The sequence below is a fragment of the Pogona vitticeps genome, chromosome 6, assembly GCF_051106095.1.
Source record: "Pogona vitticeps strain Pit_001003342236 chromosome 6, PviZW2.1, whole genome shotgun sequence".
NCBI classification, from domain to species: domain Eukaryota; kingdom Metazoa; phylum Chordata; class Lepidosauria; order Squamata; family Agamidae; genus Pogona; species Pogona vitticeps.
The window spans coordinates 54773140-54791288 of NC_135788.1; the positions used below are offsets into that span (position 1 = coordinate 54773140).

General features: G+C 41.2%; 1 protein-coding gene across 7 annotated transcripts in view; it reads right to left on the minus strand.

Moving 5' to 3' along the window:
* The window catches only part of MYRIP (myosin VIIA and Rab interacting protein), a 444899-nt gene that overhangs the window by 207950 nt on the left and 218800 nt on the right, over nt 1-18149 (minus strand). For all 7 annotated transcript variants that reach the window (XM_073003547.2, XM_078377395.1, XM_073003545.2 and 4 more), the window contains one exon: nt 1266-1487. In XM_073003547.2, the coding sequence (XP_072859648.2) occupies nt 1266-1487 (222 nt within the window). The remainder of the gene's footprint in view (nt 1-1265; nt 1488-18149) is intronic.

An 18149-nucleotide genomic window follows, 5' to 3' on the forward strand; every position in this document is an offset into this window, starting at 1 on the left:
TATTCAGTTTGTTGCAAAGCATAGCATTCAAAATCATTTCCATAATCTACTATAGTTAGAAATCTAGCAAATTCCAGCTACAAAAATTAAAATAAGAAAATTCTAATAGCTAGAAAGGCAGGTAAGGCTAATCCCCACTTTCTATTCTCCTACTATGGACTACATCTTAGCATTGGGAACTCCAAAGTCCATTTAAATATCAAAAATCCATGGTAAAATCCATTAATCCAAAAAATGAATCTTAAAAAGAGTCTCTCTCCCTGTAATATCCTGTCATTTTCTTCACACGCTGGAAACACCTCCTTCTTCACTCTCCACTGACATAAGCCAATCAGGACGAAGGATTGCTCGTCTCTCTCCACCTCCTTTTCTCATGGTGTTGTTGACATTCTTCCTCAATGTTATGGCTCGGCTCTTTGTCTTCGGCCTTGGCCAAGCTATCTACATGATAACATTCCTAACTAGCTGCAAGAGAAAACAGCTTCTCGATGCTTCTAGTAAAATGACACAGACTAAGATGAATTCATTTTACACCATTCCATGACTACAAATCCCATTTAGAAATTACATTTTAGTTTCAATAACCTAAACCATAACAACTGCCTCCACTCAGAGTGGGTTTTTTAAAGGATCAGAAAGGAATGCTGAAGAGTGTTTTTTAACAGGATGTATGTTTTCTTGTCCTTTATATTTGTAAGATTGTGACTAAATAAGTAATGTTTTGTGGCACTAGAAAACCGGGAAAGAGTATGACACTTTGATCCAGTTACTTCGTACATTTTAGAATTTCTATGGAACTTTGCTATGTGTCAAGGTTTAAGACACATACCACTCAAAGGCACATTACACTGAAAAAACAAACAGCAAGCAGAAAATGTTGGCTCTATTTTCTGTACTTTTTATGATCTGTCAATTTCTGTTTGATCATATATGTCAGCTCCCACTCCCCAGTACATACACATTTGTTTCCCTAAAACTCCACAAATTTGCAGTCAAAGCTTCCTTTGCATGGCAGAAGGAAGAAGAGGAAGCAAAATTAACAATAATAAATCTCATATTTTCTAAAGTAAGCAAGCAAGGTACCCTGAACAATTAGTATGATCATCCAATGAAATGACAATAAATAACACAATAGAACAGCATTTTTCTGGAGTTCTGTGTGTGATTTTTCCTGTCTCATCAGTTACTTCAATAAGGAAAAAAAGGTCTGAAAGAGGCATCCGTTTTTTTCATTTACTCCTAGTATTTCAATCCACAGTGCTTACCTAGCTTGCTGGCACACATTGCAGATCCAAGCTTTCTCCTTTCTCTGATAGGAGCTGCAGTTCTTGCAGATATTGTATTTGCAGTCTTGGCATTGTCGTTTTGTATTGATGAGAAAAGTAAAAGGGGAGCAACAACGTATGCAGCAGCGCTCATTAAAGCTATGTTGCTTGGAAAGGATGCTGCACTTGTCACCCTCTTCATCGAGCTTCTGCTTCATTTCACTGGAGCCCCAGAAGAAAGACAGAAAAACAGAGAGAATCAAAATAATGTTCCAATGGGATACTCAGGCCAAGCCTTCTCCAATAACTTTGATAAAACACTTTGATTTTGTCCTTTGCCAGCAGGTTAATTTTGGTATAGATCCAGACAGGTTACGTCTGTTCTTATGTACTGCCAAGTTGCTTCTGACTTATGGCAATCTCGTTAATTAGGGACCTCAAAAAGATCCTGTTATTAAGAAACAGCTCTACTCAGGTCTTGCAACTCAAGGGCATGGCTTCCTCAGGATGAATCTATCCAGCCCTTTTTTCAGGAGGACCTGGCGTTACTCATGCAAGGTAAACATGTTGCATTTCTTTCACTATGGATTTTTTTCATGAATGTTTCTTTTATCCCCACACCTCCAATGAACAAAATGAAAGCCAGAGAGGGAGGGAGGGAGGGAGGGAGGGAGGGAGGGAGAGAGAGAGGAAAGTATGCAAAATGGAGGCAGAGAAGCAGGCAGGTGGCATAAACCAAGATGGAAGGCACCAGGAGCTTGCACACCCACAAGGAACAATCAAAGCAAAGAAAGAGCCCTTCCACTGGGTTCCAATCAATCCAGGTCTTTGTACAGATTTAAAACTCCCACTCTCACCAACATGTTCTGATGGGCTGTTGACAGCAGCCCTCTGTGACACTATTGGGTAAAAAATTCTCCTGACAATTTGACAAAGTTTGAAAGAAAAGTCAAGTGAAGGAAACATGAAAAAAACTGAAGCATTTGTGTATCCCTCTTTCTTTAATCTGAATTATTTGTGTTTTAGAGACTTCTTTTGGATTTTGATAAAAGAAAATGAAAAAGAGAGTCACTTCCATTTTACCATCTTTAATGTAAACATGAAAATCTCCAATATTACATTTTTGGTCAAAGAATGTTTTGTGGCATTTCAACTCCAAACATTCTTGGATGAAGTGGATAATCTAGATCCATTTCAGTCCAGTCATGGAACAGAAACAGCTGTGGTTGCCTTGGTGGATAACCTATGTCAGGAACTGAATGGGGGAGTGTATCCCTGTTGGTTCTGCTGGATCTCACAGTGACTTTTGATATCTTTCACCATGACATCCTAAACCATGTTTCTGAGATGGGTCTTGGAGGTAGTGTTTTACAACAGTTCCAATCCTTTCTGGAAAACTGAGCTCAAAAGATGGTGTTGGGGGAATCATGTTTGACACCTAGGCCATTGGTCTGTGATGTGCCTCAGGTCTCAGTCCAATCCTCCATGTTATTCAACATGTACATGAAACTGCTGAGAGAGGTTGTCTAGAGTTTTGAGGTTCAGTGCTACCAGTATCCTGATAACACCCATGTCCATCTCTCCTTTCCATTTGATTCCAAGGAAGCTGTTCTGTGCTTAGACCAGTATATGTTGTCAGTTAAATGTCCCTTTTTTGAAGATTTTCACTCCATTATTTTTTTAAAGCAAACCTTCTTTTAAAATTGACTTTTCAAAGAAAACCTATCTTCTGACTTTTTCTGTGACCTTTCATTGCCCTCTAAATAGTTCCCTTCCTGGGCAACAATGTATCTGCTTTGGAATGCTATTGCTGGTAAACCTGCTCCATACATGCTCTGTCTTATAACAAAGCGGCTGGTTTTTTCCTTTTGAAAGACCTTTTTGGAGTATCAATATTTCAGCCCGTGAAGCCCAGATTCTTTCCAAATAAAAAAAGTGGGTGGAATCAACCATTATCTTCCAAGATGAACAAGATTAGTCTTTTCAATTTGTACGAACCATTTTAAATCTGGGGATATTTAGGCTTGCTTGCACAGGGGAGAGGGCAGTTTTGCCTTTAAAAAACCATAACATGAAAATCTTTTGCCCAGACTTCCCCAAATTTGGTACAGAGCAAGAGCAGACTGTCTCCTACACCTTGTCAAAGTTGGTGCTGAACTGAAGTCTACTTTCAAAGTTAAAATGTTGTGTTTGTGCTGACCCCATGTCTAGAATTTTCTTATAGAATGTTAATCTGCTCTGTCACCATAAGATCATTCATAGAATCATAGAATCATCATAGGGTTGGAAGGAACCTTGGATGTCTTCAAGTCCAACGCCCTGCCCAAGGCAGGAAACCTCATACCATCCTGGACAGATGGCTGTCCAATCTTTTCTTGAAAACCTCCAGCAATGGGGCACCCAAAACATCGGGAGGAAAGCTGTTCCACTTATTTCCATGTTGGATCTCACTCTGACGAGTTTCCACCCATTGGTTCTTGTCCTACCCTCAGCCACAATGGAGAATAAATCAATGCCCTCCTCCCTGTGGCAAGCCTTCATATATTGGAAGACTGCTATCATATCTCCCCTGAGTCTTCTCTTTGTTAAGCTAAACGTATATAGTTTTTTAGTCATTCTTCATAGGATTTCGCCTCCAGTCCCCTTATCATCTTTTTTGCTTTTCTCTGTACCCCTTCCAAGGCCTCAGCATCTTTTTTGTATTGTGGTGACCAGAACTGGACACAGCACTTCAAGTGCAGCCTTGCTGGCATGGTACAGAGTGGTACTATCTCTTCCTGTGATCTTGATGCTGTCCCCGTTGATGCAGCCTCGGACTGTGTTGGCTTTCTTGGCAGCTGCAGCACACTGCTCACTCATCCTTAGGCGATGGTCCACCAGGACACCTAAATTCCTCTCACAGGTACTATTGTCGAGCCAGGGATTGCCTATCCTGTACCTGTGCATCTGGTTTCTCCTGCCTAAGTGCAGGACCTTACTTTTCCCAACACTGAACTGCATCTTATTGGATATGGCCTAATGTTCAAGTCTGTCTAGATCCTTCTGAATATTGAGTATATCTTCCAAAGTATTAGCAATTCCCCCCAGCTTTGTGTCATCAGCAAATTTGATGAGTGCTCCTTCAATCCCCTCATCCAGGTCATTTATGAAGATGTTGAAGAGCACTGGGCCCAAGACAGAACCTTGAGGGACCCCACTGCATGCTTCCCTCCATATAGATGTGGTTCCATTGAGGATCATACATTGAGTGCAGTTGGTCAACCAGCTGCAAATCCATCTGGTAGTTGCGCTGTCTATTCCACTGTGTTCTATCTTACACAGAAGTAGATTGTGGTCTACCTTATCAAATGCCTTACTAAATTCTAAATATACTATATCCACCGTGTTTCCTTGGTCCACTAATTCAGTCACTTTATCAGAGATAAAGATAATAATATATGCAACACAGCTCTTAGGCTGCAAGACCTGAACAAGACTGTTAATGAAAGGATAATTCAAAAGGCTACCATCAGTTAGAGAAGATTTGAAAGGACATAACATAAACATGCTGTGGTCATATGAAATGTTGAAATCGAAGACTCATTTCTGCACCTCGTACACTTCCATCTTCATTTGGGATCTGCAAGTGACTGATTTTGTATAGGTAACATTCTTGTTTAGGGTTGCCTATAGCATCTGTAGTTTCTATTGTTATTTTAAATTTATTCTTAGATAGCCAAAAGTCCAATACACATGGTCAAGTAGTATATAATCCCATAGTTTGCACTTTCTCTAGTAATGGATATGTTTGCAGGTTTGTTTGCACAAAAATAAGGAATTTATACTATTAACACTGCAAAAATGTCCATGCTTAATACGAAAACTATTAAACTCTGTTAAACAGACTTCTGAATGAATATGCATAAGGGTGCTCTGTAAATGTCATATATATGCTAAATAGTGTGATTTTATATGCTGACTTATGATTCATTTCATGTTGTTAAAGCACTGAAATAAGTTTAAATTTGATAAGAATATAAACATAGCATATATTTTTCAATTTCCCACCTCTCCCAAAATGTGTGTGACGTTAACCCACATAGCCCTTGCTTGTTTCACCAAACACAGAGCTCACATGAGCATCCCAACACATCCTTTACCTAGCTGCCACCAATTGACCTCTGTCAACACCCTTTAATTAGAAAGATTAGGGTCCAAGCTGATTATAAAGTTGAACAGAGGTTTATTGATTACAGGTCGCTTAAACAGGTTCTTCACAGACTTTTATGTATTCATTTGATTGTTGATAACTTGTTTAACTCTTAACACTTTTAGCTATCTATAAGTTTCACATTCTTAACTCCTAACTCTGCTACCCTCTTTAACTACCACAGACTTTCTACTCCAGACTCTCAACTCTGACTCTCTCTCTCTTCCCTATCTGCTCCCTATCTGATTCCTCCTTCTCCAGGCAAGCCTCATGCAGCTGCTGACTCCTCTCCAGTCCTCTCATAGGTTCATGCAAATTAGCTCATGAATATTAGTGTCATGACATGGACGATCGCCACAGTATGCTCCCTCCCTATACACTGCACTGGGCCCCATTTTCCCCTTGACTCAATTTCCAGATGTTTCATAAGGAGAACATGAGGGCAATCCTCAAGGACTGGCATTCAGAAGTATGGTTTCTTGGTTCTTGGGAGCATGATAGAATAATCCTGATAGCTATTGACAGCTGTACCTGCAATGGATTTGCCTAATCTCCTTTAAGACCATCTAAATAAGAAGACATCGCTAGAGTAGTCTAGGTAGGTCTTGGAGTAGCAGGTTTAGCAGACTGATAATCAAGCAGTCTATCATAGTAAACTACAGATCACTTCACAGTATCAAAGCAAAAATAAAACAAATTTCCAAATATACAGTTTAATATGTTTGTTGTGTTAGCTTTTAGAAGTGTTAAAGGCATCTCATCTTGCTGCAATAAAGAGACTGTATCACACGAAAAAGGAAGGAAGACCACATACTGACATCAGCAAGACTTGTGATCAGAGAAAAGTGGAGGAATTTGCTCAAGCACTTGAGGAAACTCTTCCAGGCCTGGCTGGTGCAAACACACCTGAACGATGGGAACATTTCAAGAATGCTGTTTATAACCCTGCCTTGTCCACATTTGGTAAGAAGACCAAAAAGACAGCAGACTGGTTTGAACCCTATTCAGCCAAGTTGATGCCAGCAATTGAGGAATTTGATCAAACTCAAACACGAATTTGACCAAACTCTGGGAGGCAGTGGAATGCAGGAGGGCCTGGTGTGGTCTAGTCCATGGGGTCATGAAGAGTCAGGCATGACTCAACGACTAAACAACAACAATTGAGGAAAACAGGAAAGCTCTAGCAGCATACAAAGCCTGTCCTAGTGAATATAACTTACAAGTTCTTCGAATTGCTCATAGCAAAGTCCAAGAGACTGCCAGGAGATGTTCTAAAGATTATTGGCTTCAGCTCAGCTCTCAGATACAGATAGCAGTGGACACAGGTAACATCAAGGGGATGTATGATGGTATCAAGCAGGCTTTAGGTCCAATACAGAAGAAATTTGCTCCTTTGAAGACTGCTACAGGCATGATCATCCAGGACCAAGCACAGCAGATGAAACACTGGGTGCAGCACTGCTCTGAGCTATTTTCCAGAGAGAATGTAGTAACTGAAGAAATATTACATAACATTGAGTGCCTGCCAGTCTTGAAAGAGTTGGACAGCGAACCAACCTTAGCAGAAATAAAAGCGGCCTTGGATTTCCTCGCCTCCGGCAAGGCACCTGGGAAGGATAACATCCCTGTTGAAGTGCTGACGGGCTGCAAAGAGACCATCATCACTGAATTGTATAAAATCTTTTGTCTTTGCTGGAAGGAAGGTGGAGTACCACAGAACATGAAGGATGCAAACACCATCACATTGTATAAGAACAAAGGAGAAGGAGCGACTGCAATAACTACTGTGGCATCTCTCCCCCCAGCATTGTAGGGAAGCTGCTTGCCTGTGTTGTGCTGAAGAGGCTCCAGGTGCTTGCAGACAGAGTCTATCTAGAATCACAGTGTGAATTTTGAACTAATAGATCCACCATTTTCCCTCAGACAGTTGCAGGAGAAATGCAAGTAATGACAATAGTCACTCTTTGTGGCCTTCATAGATCTTACAAAGGCCTTTGATTTGGTTAGCAGGGATGGCCTTTTTAAAATACTTCCCAAGATTGGATGTCCACCTCAACTCCTTAACATTATCAGGACCTTTCATGAGGAAATTAAGGGCACTGTAGTTTTTGATGGCTCAACATCAGATCCTTTTGACATCCAAAGCGGAGTAATACAGGGCTGTGCCCTCACACCAACTCTGTTTGGGATCTTTTTTGCTCTCATGGTGAAGCACACTAGAAGGTGTCTATCTCTGGACTAGATCAGATGGAAAGCTCTTTAATCTCTCTAGATTGAGAGTGAAGACCAAAGTCCAGCTGAAATGCATACGGGACTACCTCTTTGCCGATGCTGCTGCTCTTTTTGCCCATTCTGCTGAAGACATCCAAGAATGTATGAATAATTTTAGTAAGACCTGTCAAGATTTTGGATTAACAATCAGCCTGAAGAAAACACAAGTCATGGGCCAGGTCACAAGACACAGCCCTGTATTACTCCACTTTGGATGTCAAAAGGATCTGATGTTCACCTCCCTCTATTACCATCTCTACACAAGAACTGGAGGTTGTTCATGATTTCGTGTACCTGGCTCAACGATCTCTGACACACTCTCTCTAGATGTTGAGCTGGATAAACACATTGGCAAAGCAGCTACCGTGTTCTCTAGACTCACAAAGAAGGTATGGCATAATAAAAAGCTGACAGCATATACCAAGATCCAGGTCTATAAGAGCCCGTGTCCTGAAGTACACTCCTGTACTGCAGTGAGTAGTACTCACTACTCACTGCAGTATAGGAGTGTACTGCACTCCTGCCTTGCACAAAGGCAGGAGTGCAAGGCAGGAGAGGAAGTTGAACATGTTCCATATGCCTTGTCTCCAACACATTTTTGGTATCACCTGGCAGGACAAAGTTCCAAATAGTGTTGTCCTGGAATGAGCTGGAATTCTTAGTATGTCTACATTACTGAAACAGTAACATCTACGTTGGCTTGGGCATGTCATGACAATTAGCTGATGATTAGATTCTAAAAGATCTCCTGTATGGATAATTAGTGCAGGGAAACCGCCCCTGAGGGAGACCACAGCTGCAATACAAGGATATCTGCAAGTGGGGTCTGAAGGCCTTAGGAATGGACCTCAACAGATGGGAAACTCTGACATCTGAGCATTCAGCCTGGAGGCAGGTGGTGCAGCATGGCCTCTCCTAATTTGAAGAGACACTCATTCAGCAAGCCGAGGCAAAGAGGTAGTCCCGAAACCAGCAAAATCAGGGAGCTGGATAGGGAACAGATTGTATATGTTTTCTGTGTCAAAGGGATTGTCACTCTCAAGTTCTCAGCCACACTAGATGCTGTTCCAAGACCTCTATTCAGAGCACATTCCCGTAGTCTCTCAAGACTGAAGGATATCTACGTAGGCTTGCTGCAATAAAACTCATCTTGCTGTGCATAACAAAGACCCCAAAGACTGAGCATCTCATCCCAGCTTTACTTTCCGCAGAGACTGCTGGTTATATACCAAATGTTAACTTCTAGCATGATTTTTCAAAAATTATCCATTGGAGACTGATGCTAATTTGTTTTTTCAGTTGTGTGATTGTCCTATCAAACCTGTGCTGGGCACAATAGAAACTGGTTATTCTAGCCATGCAAGGACAGGAGAATATGGGGAGAAGAGAATGAGTTAATCATGACAATATTTTTCAGCCAAACAAACATGATAAAGAAGTGTAATTAGACACCTCTGCAGAGTGGCAGTGTTGTTGTTGGTGCATGGGTTCTCTTTCCTTGGAATAAGGAAATGATAACCTGTGTTACAGGGCATGCCATTTTCTCCAGCATCACAGCTTTCAGCCATGTGCAGAATGTCTGAAAAGATACATTTGAAGCAGCAAGAAGAGCACCTTCGAAGTGCCCAATAACAAATATGACAGTAGAGGTAAATCATGAAAGCACCTTAGAAATTCTACTGTTTCTCCCAAAAACTAATGACTGAGTGAACACATTAATAATGCGTATCAGACAAGATACAAAACAAAACAAAAACAAAAAATATATAAGACAAAATGTTGTGGCACTTTGAAGACTAAAATCTATATTTTAATGTGAGGTTTCCTGATCAGCTCCACTCTGAAAACATTATTAAGGCTAATTCAATGGATTAAACATTTTCAGCTCTGTCTTCTGTCTTCCAGCACCTCCCCAAAATCTAGGATGTGCTGCCTGACACATTGACCTAATTTCACCTAATGGCAGGACAAGTCCTGAATGGAATGAGGAGCTTATAAGTATATTTTAATGGTCCCTCACTCAGTGTGCTCCTAAAATAAAACTTTTTACATGGCATACATGCCATTACATCTAATTTCTGTCTCATCATCAAGCCTAGTGTCCTAAAACCTCTATTTCCAAAGTTGCAGTCACATTATGAACTGGCATCTCTAGCAACCACACTCCAACTACCAACAGTGAAATGTATTCATTAACAAAGTCTTCTGAGAATGGAAGACAAAAGAAATAGCACCAAAGCCCTCGTATTCCCTGTCAGATGTCATCAGGCCAGTGTAACAAAGGAAAAGTTGTAAATGCTCGCACTGTTGAGCCAATTATAAGACTGATAGATATTGCAAATGTTAGCATGCCAAACTAGAACAATCTTCTTGAAAAGACATAACAAGCAATGGAGTCATTGGGTGAGAAAATAAATTTAGCTGGCAGGCGCAGAATCAGAAGTTAAGCATAGAAATTCAATGTTAAGTTTCATACTAATTGAACCAATCTCTTTGTCAAAGTTTATAACAAATGAATTCCAGTTCTAGATGAACTGAATACATCATGTGAACACTTCATGCTGTGTTCTTTATGTGTATTTCTATATAATGAGGTTTAACAAGTCCTTAGAAAAAGTGTTCTCCATTTCATGAATAACCATTTTGACATACATTTTACAAACCAATGAGAATTCAAGGATCATAATAAGCATATACAGTCATGCCCCGCTTAACGATTACCCTGTATAACAACGAATCTGCTTCACGACGATGTTTTTTGCGATCACAATTGCGATCGCAAAACAATGTTTTAAATGGTTTTTTTTTCGCTTTGTGAAGATCGGTTCCCTGTTTCGGGAACCGATTCTTCACATTACGACAATCAAAACAGCTGATCTTCGGGTTTTCAAAATGGCCACCGGGTGCTCAAAATGGCTCCCCGCTGTGTTTTTGGACAGATTCCTCGCTCTACAGGCACCGAAAATGGCCGCCCCTATGGAGGATCTTCGCTGGACAGTGAGTTTTTAAGCCCATTGGAATGCACTGAACGGTTTTCAATGTGTTTCAATGGGCTTTTTTATTTTGCTTTATGACGTTTTCGCTCTACAACGATTTTGCTGGAACGAATAAACGTTGTTAAGCAAGGCACCACTGTATCAATAATAAAATCCTTAAAATCCAGACCAATTACTCATCTAGTTCATCATTCTGCTTACACGCTTGGCAGCCAGTACCCAATATGAAGCCCACCAGCAACTGGATCCTCCATTTTGCATTTGCCAGCAACTTATATAAGGAGACACACTGTTCCTGAAATTAGTATTTCTTTGGATCAATTAAACCATTTACTTTTTTAAAAAAAATTAACAACCTGCACAACATAAACCTACCACCACTATACAATACAATTACATATTACATCAGTGCTCCCATCACCCTCAGGGCTATCATTAATAATGCTTTAAATTTCATTCAATCCATTTTCTTTCCAAAACTTCATTGTTTCTTCCCTCGGTGTATACCCCTTCCCTCTCCGAAATACATATTCCAAGAATACACTCCATATTTTCTTAAAGTCATTATTTTTTTGATAGGCCTCTTCTTATTTTCATATCACATGTCAGTTTATCATTAATTGCCATATCCCATAATTCTCTATGTCATTCCTCTAATTGAATTGGTTATCATTTTTCCAGTTTCTTGCAAAAATTAACCTTGCTGCCGTAATCATTATTTCTATTAAGTCCTTATTTTCTTTCAACAGTTGATCCTTCTTAACCAAATTCAATAAAGCCATTAATGGGGACATTTGAATATTTAATCAAGTTATTTCCCTTATTTCTTTAAAAATTTGCTTCCATTCTTGCTTTCTTAATTCACATGACCACCACACATGTACAGTGGTGCCTCGACTTATGGACATCCCGACATATAAACACTTTGAGTTTGACTAGCTCCAGCTGCAAATGTTTGCTTTGACTTGCAGCCGGAGCTTCAAGTTGCAATCAAAAGAGGCAGGGAAAAAAGGCGGGGAATTCAAATTAGAGGGCTAACCATTGGTCGTCAAAGAGCTTCTTTAACACAATGATTAGAGTGTGTACATCAGAGGAGGCTTGGTGCCTGGCTTCTGCTTCTGAGTGAGAGTGTGTTTGTTTGCAGGGAGGTTTGGGACTGCCTGGTAAGGTAACCTGTTGCTTTCTGCTTTTTAAAAATGGCCTGTTCTGGGGGGGGGGGGTTCAGTGTGGTTTTGGGTTGGGAGGGTTATGTTTCTGTGCTCTGATGAGTCTTTCAGTGTGGGTTTAAAATATGAAAATCGACTGTAATAGTAAATTAAAATTAAATGTGAAAATTATACTGTAATTTTAAAATGTAAAGTTAGACTGAGAGGTCTGTTTGCTGGAATAATGGTTGCTGGATTTATTTATTTATTTATTGTTGCATTCTGTGGCTCCTAGGATTTGTGTACTGTGACCTCTCTTTTGTTTTAAAATATGTGGGTTCAAAATGTGACTCCAAAGTCTTTTTATTTTAAAATGTTTAAAAACCTTTATCGGAGGGGCTCTGTTTGCTGGAATAGTGTAAAATATGGTTTAGACTCCAAGGTTTTTTGTTTTAAAATTAGAAAATTTTCTTTGAGGGGCTCTGCTTGCTGGAATGGTGTAAAATGTGGTTTATACTCAAGTCTCTCCCCTCCCCCCATTCTCTTCTCTCTCTCTCTGTTCTCTCTTTTTGTGCTTAACAGCACAAACTTTTGTCTCAGGGTCTGTGTATCTCAGTGTGTATCTTTCTTCTTTTCCCCATTGTTCCCTCCCTCTCTCCTTTCCTGCCCTTTTTTAACCTAAGTCATCTTAGGTTAAAAGGAGAAAAATTCTCCCCCTAGTGGTAGTGGGCAGATTAACTGCTTTTGCATCAGTTCCTATGGTAACGAATGCTTCAACTTGCAACCGGCACCTTGAGATACAACCAAAAAACCAGCCGGAATGGATTAATCAGGTTTCAATGCATTTCAACGCGAAATAGTGCTTCGACTTATGGCCATTTCGAGTTACAACCATCTTTTATTTTGTTTTATTTTTATTTATTTTATTAAATGTATACCCCTGCCCATGTAGACAAATAGTTTACTCTGGACGGTATTAGAAAATTTAAAAACAATAGAACCAATGAACATGCAAAAATCCAAGATGTAAAAATATAAATATTGAAATACAGCAGGAGGGAATGCATGCCTGAATAGCCATGTCTTAAGTTTACTTCTAAAGACACCCAGAGAGGGTGCCAGGCGGATCTCTACGGGCAAGTTGTTCCAGAAGCGAGGGGCCACTGCTGAGAAGGCCCGGTTCCTTGTTCTTTCCTTCCAGGCCTCCCTCAGCATTGGCCCCTCAATCGCCTGACTTGGCTTGAACGAGTGTCTTTGGCAGAACTGGGTGAGAGAAGGCGCTCTGCCAGATATTGTAAGAACTTTGAAATCAATGTGGAAATGAATGGGCAACCAATGCAAGGCGGCCAGCATGGGGGAAATATGTTGGTGCCTCTTCACCCGTTAGAAGTCTGGCCACAGCATTTTGTACCATCTGAAGTTTCTGCGTCAATCTCAAAGGCAGCTCCATGTAGAGCGCATTACAACAGTCTAATCTTGAGACTACGGGCACATGGACCAAAGTGGTGAGTGCCCCCACATCAAGATAGGGACGCAGCTGGGCAATCCACCGAAGATGGAAATGTGCAGAATACACCACTGATGACACCTGGGTCTCTATAGTGAGTGCCGAGTCCAGATGTACACCCAAGCTGCAAACCTCACTCTTGGTGGTAAGAGTCACACACACCCCAAAAGAGAGGGAGTTTCCCAGACCACTGATGTCTGGGGCACCCACCTGAGGGACCTCTGTCTTGACCTGATTCAGCCTCAGTCCATTCTCCTGCATCCATTGCTGAACAGCCCCCAGGCAGCGCTCAAGGGACGAGACAGCATCCACTGTTGTTGGAAAAAGGAGATGTAAAGCTGAGTATCATTAGCATACTGATGACACAAAGCTCCACATCCCCTGATGACCCTACCCAGCGGCCTCATATAGATGTTAAACAGCAGAGATAATTGAGCCCTAACGGACCCCACAATTCAGGATCCATGAGGCCGAGAAACTCTCTCAAATCTGCACTCTCTGGGGCCGGTCCTCCAAGAAGAAATGGAGCCAAGCTAAAGCCAGGCCACCAATTCCCAGCTCGGAGATCTATGTTGCTCGAAAATCAAGATATTGATTATATTGAGAGGAAATTAATAAATCGTATAGAAAATGACTTAAAGAAATTTCATAGAGGGCATTTTAAAACTGGCAAAAGGGGAACAAGAAATCAATCTTGGAAGTACGATACTGGAGTTGAGAAGCAAAAATGAAAAGGGGGGAAGTAACCTGTGTGATAAGCTTGGTTATGAAAGTTCATAAAATGATTTATTGATGGGATTTGTAATCACAAAGTTAGCCAGAATGAATTCATCTTGGTTTCTGTGTGTGAGTTGAGAGTGGAAATTTCCAAAGTTGATTCCTAGCTGTACCTCTGTACTGTCCAGCGTAGCCTTATCTTGTAGCTAAGCAACCTGGCTAGTACAGGGTGAGGAAGACTAAACAACTTTTCCTTAAGCCTCATGGGAACAAGAAAGGAGGAGATTCCACCACGAGGGAGACGGAAGATGGATGCCAACATACAGGACTTGGCATGGACTCTCTAATTCAAAGGACAGTAAGCCTGAGTTCTTCCTATTGAGAAAGTTTACTTTGGATTTTCCAGGACCCTGATGGAATGTTGTTTTGATGATGGACACTAGGACTGGTAGTTTGTTTTAAGATTTAGTTTTTCCTGAAGCCGGAGGGGAGGTCCGCCCCCCCCCCTTTCTTTTTGTTAGCTAGATGTTTTATTATTTTCGTTTGTTTCAGAGGAATTCTATCTTCTATCAATGGGGATGGGATTGTAAATTGTAAATATGCTTTGCTATGCTTTGCTTAAACTGATTTCTCTCAGAACTATATTTTTCTAATAAAAATAAATATGCTTAAGAGCCAGAAGTTAGCTTCTTGAATAGACACAAGCTGTTATAAATAATTGGCTTATCTAAATTGATGCATTTTACAAAGCCATGTATACTTAACGCTACCAATTTGGGTCCAACTGATTTATGAGTGCTAGAAGGATGGAATTCCCTGGTACTCACGTGTGTGGCTTGGTTCTCAATGAAATCGGTCAGACTTGGTGCTGGAGTAAATTTTAGCTACCCTAAGGCAAAACCTACGGACCCAGTTTGCCTGGTAAAGGAGCGATTTACTCTGAAACCTCTCTGCCCGTGGCTGAGCAATTTCTTAGGAAATTGACTTTGCTGACATGGTGGCCACGGCCGGATGAATTTCACGTGCCGTGTTAATTGATTTATGACTGGAGAAATTGCCCTTGCGTAAGGCTTAGGCCGAAGCAGGGAGAAATTCTTTCAGTTGTTTTAGGGCTGGAGAAATTCCTATGCGTGATTACAGCTTAGGCTGATGCATGCAGAGAGAGTTTCTTTCAGTGCTTAAGTGTAGCAGGAACAGCGTGTGGTGTTCTAAACTGCAAGCTCTGACTATTAAGGTGGCAGAGTGGCAAAGTTACCTAATTTTAAGCTGAGGTCTATTAAGAAGTTAACCAGGAGACACTAGAAAAATAAAGTTTGCTATTTCCAATCCTATACCAGTAGACAGGGACAGATTCCTGAGGGAATATCTGGTCTTTGTCAAGCAGACAGCTTTATAGCTGTCTCCCCTAAGCTGATTGCTTCGGTAATGGCTCCAGGGTGAGAAATGGCGGCTAGCAGGCGATCTTCTTTACCAGAGTGGCTCTTAGCCAAAACTTTAGACCAAGAGATTTTGGAAGCTATGGAATATAGTGCTTTATTGCAAAGTGGAGCCAAACCGAGGATGATGTGGCAAGACACTAGGGCGGAACGTGTTCCAACTCAGCAGGACCTGCTAACGGAGGAGATTTATGGCGATGACCGGTGGACAGCAGGAGCAGCAGCGTCAGATGCCAGCAGCAGCCCAGCAGATCCAAGGGATGTGAGTTTAAAGATGCAGCAACAGTTTACTATAGTGGCAGATTTCATGGAGAGACAGAAACAATGGGTTCAGGCCCAAACGTTTGATGCGATTCAGGAGGGACACTACTGGGAGATGAAATTGCAGCAGTTGAATAGGCAGATTAAAGAGGAGGAGCATGCTAGAGACTCTTTAGGGAGCATGGATAGAGAAAACCTGTCTTTTCACCAGGAAGATGATGAAATAATTTCTTTTAAAAGGGGTGAAACTACTGCTAAAGTTAAACCTGTTCCAGAAGTGCCTAGAAGGCAGAGCCAGTATGATTTTAAGAAGCCTGTTTTTCAGGAACAGAGACAGTCCTTAGCTGGGGAGCGCAGAAGCATAGCTCCTGGCCAGACTAGGCCAACCCTGACTTGTTTTCAGTGCGGGGGTCCACATCTGAAAAAAGATTGTCCAAAACTGTCTGTGCCAGCTAGCCAAGTCAAAAAGTTGGTTGTCAAGACTCCAATACCTGCACCACGTAAATTTAAGCAAACCACCCCAAAAGTGGCCTACCTTAGTGCTACGCCACAGGAAAATCAGCAGTTACCAGCAGAACAGCAGGTAGCTAACCAGTCAAACAATCTGCCTACCCAGAGACAGGAAGGAGTTAACTTAACAGCAACTTCTTCCCAAGCCAGTGGAAAGTAGACAACGGTAACTCAGCTTGTGCCAAGGATAATGGGTCTACAAGTAGCCCATGTTTCTACAACTGTGGCTCAGCAGACACCCACAGGGGAAAAATTTTCTATTATGGATCCAAGTTGCATTTTACCAGAAGAGCAATTTTCATGGTCAGCGCAAACTTTTTCTGAACCCATGACTTTGCATTTTTCTTCGGGTGATTTAGTTTTAAATGCTTCTCGTGATACAGCCGCTGATATTTCTTCAGTTAATAAACGTTTTGTGGATCCAGAACTGATTTTGAACACCCTGAGGTGTCCTGTTAGAACATATGGGTCTGGTGAAGTAATTAAGAGATTTGCCCCACTTGTTTTTCTGCAAATGAGCTACCAGAATTGGAAAGGTTCCAAATATTTGTTAGTCCATGAGGGCGAACCTGAGTTTTTGTTGGGAAATGATTTGGCATTTTTGAACCACCAACAAACCTTAAAAGCAGCTTCAGTACAAGCAGTCACCCGTTCTCAAAGCAGGATGATGCAGCAAATTCCCCCTGAGGATTTCTCTGAGGAGCACCCAGATGAGATCTTAATGCAACAGCAGCCTCTTGTGACTGAACCTGATAGTGCAGCCAATACAAAGACTGAACCAGAGGACTTGCCTATTCCAATGGGTTCAGCTGATTTTAAACAGAAACAGCTGAATGATCCTACCTTAGCCTCTTTAAGGTCACAGGCAGACAGTTATGCAATGCAACCTGTGCAGCAACAAGTGAACTTCTTGTGGGGACCAAATGGACTTTTGTACAGAGTATTTCCCTAAATCTAATACTCAGGCCGAACCAGTTCAACAGTTGGTTATTCCTAGTGAGTACAGAGAGAAAATTCTGCAGATTGCCCATGACAACCCAAGCAGTGGCCATCTTGGAATACAAAAAACTTTAAGCAGAATTTCTCAACATTTTTACTGGCCTGGTGTTACAAAAGCTGTCAAGGACTATGTTGGTTCCTGTGTTTACTGCCAGCGAACAGGGCGTCAGACAGACCGCATGAAGGCGGAGATGCAACTCATGGAGATTCCAGACCAGGTGTTCCAGTATCTGCAAATGGATGTGTTAGGACCTTTTGTTCCTACCAAGTCCAAAAAGAAGTACATCATCTCTTTCATCTGTCAAGCTAGCAGATGGATTGAGGCCTATGCAATCAGCAACCTTTCAGCGCAAACTATTGCCAGAATTTTGGTGGACTTGTGTTCTCGCATAGGTATACCTTCTCAAATTATTTGTGATCAAGCTGGTGCTTTTAAGAGTGAACTTATGAACAAGATTTGTGAAATAAGTGGAATTAAAGTGAATTATAGTATTTCGCACCATCCAGAATCTCACGGTTTGGTGGAAAGAAGTCAACAAACTCTTCTTAGGATGATTAAAACTTTGGTTCAAGAATATGGAAATATTTGGGATGAACTTTTACCTTTTACTTTGTTTGCCTACCGAAGTGCACCCCATGTTTCTCTTAGAAACTTTTCTCCAAGTGAGGTGGTCTTCAGGAGAAACCTACAAGGACCTTTGGATTTACTTAGATCTGATTGGGAAGGTGTGGTTAGAAGCAGTACTATTCCAGTTGCTGATTTTGTTAGAAACCTGCAAGAGAAACTCTTAGCTGTCCAAGAGTTGGCTAGAGACAATTTGTTGGATGCTCAAGCAACACAGAAGTTCTACCA